Below are 3,036 nucleotides of genomic sequence, written 5' to 3' on the forward strand. Positions count from 1 at the left end.
ATATTCACGGGCAAAGAGATCTGCCCCTTGGGAACTACCACTTTACCATCGAATCTAACCAAGGGCGTACTATACTTTGAAAGATCCTCATTCTTTAATCCGAGCCCCTTGAATAGGCCCGGATACATAACTTCAACCCTGCTTCCCTAGTCTATCATTATTCTCTTCACTACAAAGCCGCCTACCGGAGCCGTGACCATTAATGCGTCATTGTGCGGTTGGACCGTTCCTTCCAAATCGTTATCGTTGAAAGCGATTGGCTCTCGAGTAGGTTTCATCTTCTTTCCCAGAGGCAGCACACCCGAATTTCCTTCCACTGACACCATAGTCAACACCTCTTTCCTCCCTGTCGTAGTGAGGCCCCTCGGGGCGACGTGGATAACCTCAATTATCCCAAGAGGTCATAAACTCCTTTAAATGCCCAACCTTGGCCAGCTGCCCGAGATGATCCCTTAACACTCGGCATTGCTCGGTTGTATGGCCCTTATTCTTATGGTAAGTACAGTACAAATTCTGGTTCCTCTTAGATGGGTCGCCTCCCATCTTGTTCAGCCACCTGAAGTACGACTCATGCTTAATCTTGTCAACAATCCAATGCACTGGCTCTTTAAAGGTCAGATTCACCTCCCCTACCTGTGCATCTGGTTCTTGAATTCTCAAATTCCCCTGGATCCTGGATGGGTAGACGCTCTGCCAAGGATGATTTATCGCCGGTGCTTTTCCTTTGCTTTGTAGCCAGTCGTCTTCCAGCTGTTTGTATTCTTCGATGCGCCTCATCAGCTGTCTCATGTCCTCGGGGGGTTTCTTAGTTAATGATTCCCTTAGTCTGGAGTCCTCGAGCAACCCCATTCTGAAAGTGCTTGCAGCAATCTTCTCGTTTCCTTCGCCGATCTCGTTATAAAGCTCCCAATACCGGCCAGCATAGCTACGAAGGGTTTCCATTACCCTCATTTTCATGGACAGCAATGCGTCTACCGGTTGTGGTTCCCGGCTACAAGTTACGAACCGGATCCCGAACTCCTGTATTAACTCAGCGAAGTTGTGGATGGAGCCTTTTCGTAACCCATTAAACCATCTCAGAGTGGTAGGGCCAAGACTCGAGGGAAAAACCTTACACATCTGCGCGTCATTGTGGGTATACAGGGACATCATCTGGATATAATGACTGAGTGCTCTACTGGGTCAGTCTTCCCATCGTAAGAGTTGAACGGAGGCCGCACGAATCTATCCAGCATTGGGGCCTACTCTATACCAGCCGAAAATGGCAGCCTTGCAGCTCTTCATAACACACGACTCATCATGTCCATGGCTACATTGTGTGGTCGTTGCTTTTCTAGGGAATCTGAGCCTCGGTCTGCGTACTCTCATTACCGCGAACGGTCTCGGTGGTGGTGGGATTCCTGTGAATGCGAATGTTCCCTTCGCCGACGAGATTCCCGTGAGTGGGATCGTTCTCAGCGGTGATTGGATCTCGATTGATTGGATCCCGCCTCCTGACGATTTTCCTTGGTATTGGACCTTCTTTCTCGGTCGTCTTAGTTCCTTCTACGGTGCTGATTCTCTGCTTCCAACTTTAGATCTCTCACCAATCTGCGCAACCGCTCAAGTTCCTCATCCCTTTCGTCAGGTTGTCTATGCCCTAAAGCGATGGATACTGTTCGTTGCGTTTGGAATGACCCTTCACTGAGGCCGGACCTTTCTTCCTCGCTCTCGCGATCCCTATCTTCACGCCTTTTTTGCCTTCGTTCTCGCCAGGAGGATCCCCAAGAAGATCCTATCGAACCACTTTTAGCATCACTCCCGGAACGTCTCCCGGACATTCTCTCGCGTAGGAGTCTCGACGGAACCACGGTTGTGTAGGAGATCCCCACAGACGACACCAATTGTGCGAACCAAAGGAGAGGTTGATGGACTGGGCCTCACTTGGGCTCACAACTTATTTGAAGAGTGGGTATAGGATTTCCCACAATGGGTGGTCCATGGCACAGAGACTCAATGAGATCACTTTTCTCCTTCTATGTGGCTACCATTTTTCTTTCACCCTCTCTCCCTCTTCCTCTCAAAATTCTTCAACCCCCTTTCCACTTTCCCCACCTTTATTATTTATAGCACTCTGATCAGTGGGGTGCTATGATTGCTTTTGCAGTTAGGGTAATGAGAGGTCCAATGTCATCAGTTATAAGTGGTTGGTTAGGTGAAAGTGGGGGTGGGGCGAAGGTGGCTGTGGAACTTGGTTCCCACTTCAGCGATTATGCCCGGCAGAGATGCTTCAGGGTATTGCCGGTCACATTCATGATGGGATGCTCGGAGTTATTCTTCCCATATTGTCCAGTAATGGTCTCCCGAGCAAATACTAAGTGGTAAAACCTGGGCCTACACCCCTTGTGGGCTTAGGATGGGATATCGGGTAAAGGGGGATGGGAATAATGGGCCGCATCATTTGTGCTTGAACTCAAGGCCCAAATGGGCTTGGTCATCTCGGGACTGTACAATCCCCATAAGAGACTCCCAGCTCAGTTAGAATGTCATCAGAGTCACAGTGCTCTCATACCGCAACCTCATTCGCCAGACGGATCTCATTTTCCTTCTCCTCAAGAACCTTTTTTAGCTCCTCTGTCCTCTGGTAAAATTCATCCCTTACTTTCTCTGCCGTCGAAAGCTTCTATAGCTGGACAACCTTCTAGGCCTTCAGTTCATCCAACTCCTCCTCCGTCAACCTCATCTTATCTCGTAAACGGTCCAATGTGGTCTCGTGGTTCAGACACCGTCCCATCAGCCCCATCATCATGATCATGGCCTGAGAAATGGGAAGGAATAATTAGTTTTAAACTTGGAAAATATGACGGATGAAAAATGGACGGAGGACTACCTAAGCAATGCTAAACAGCCCCATCTCACCCATTGCCTCCATCGAGTGATTGCTCAAATCTTTATAATCCTCAGAAGTTATGATGGACGATAACTTCTCCAAAGCATATTTAGAATCCTCTCGTAGGAGGGGGACGGGTGGATTCTCCTATTGGGAGGACGGACCCT

At 48.9% G+C, this 3,036-nt stretch overlaps 1 protein-coding gene across 1 annotated transcript; it reads right to left on the reverse strand.

The window, feature by feature from the left end:
• Positions 1-384: 384 nt before the first annotated feature.
• LOC112007729 (uncharacterized) lies at positions 385-1,119 on the reverse strand. Its single transcript, XM_024040089.1, has one exon. It carries the CDS (start codon positions 1,117-1,119, stop codon positions 385-387), a length of 735 nt encoding a protein of 244 aa, XP_023895857.1.
• Positions 1,120-3,036: the final 1,917 nt, after the last annotated feature.

This window comes from Quercus suber, unplaced genomic scaffold (genome assembly GCF_002906115.3).
Source record: "Quercus suber isolate HL8 unplaced genomic scaffold, Cork oak 2.0 scaffold_7, whole genome shotgun sequence".
Classification (NCBI taxonomy): Eukaryota; Viridiplantae; Streptophyta; class Magnoliopsida; order Fagales; family Fagaceae; genus Quercus; species Quercus suber.

Excerpts from the sequence above, each read along its gene's own strand:
- LOC112007729 (XM_024040089.1), bottom strand. The coding sequence starts at position 1,119 with ATGTGTAAGGTTTTTCCCTCGAGTCTTGGCCCTACCACTCTGAGATGG.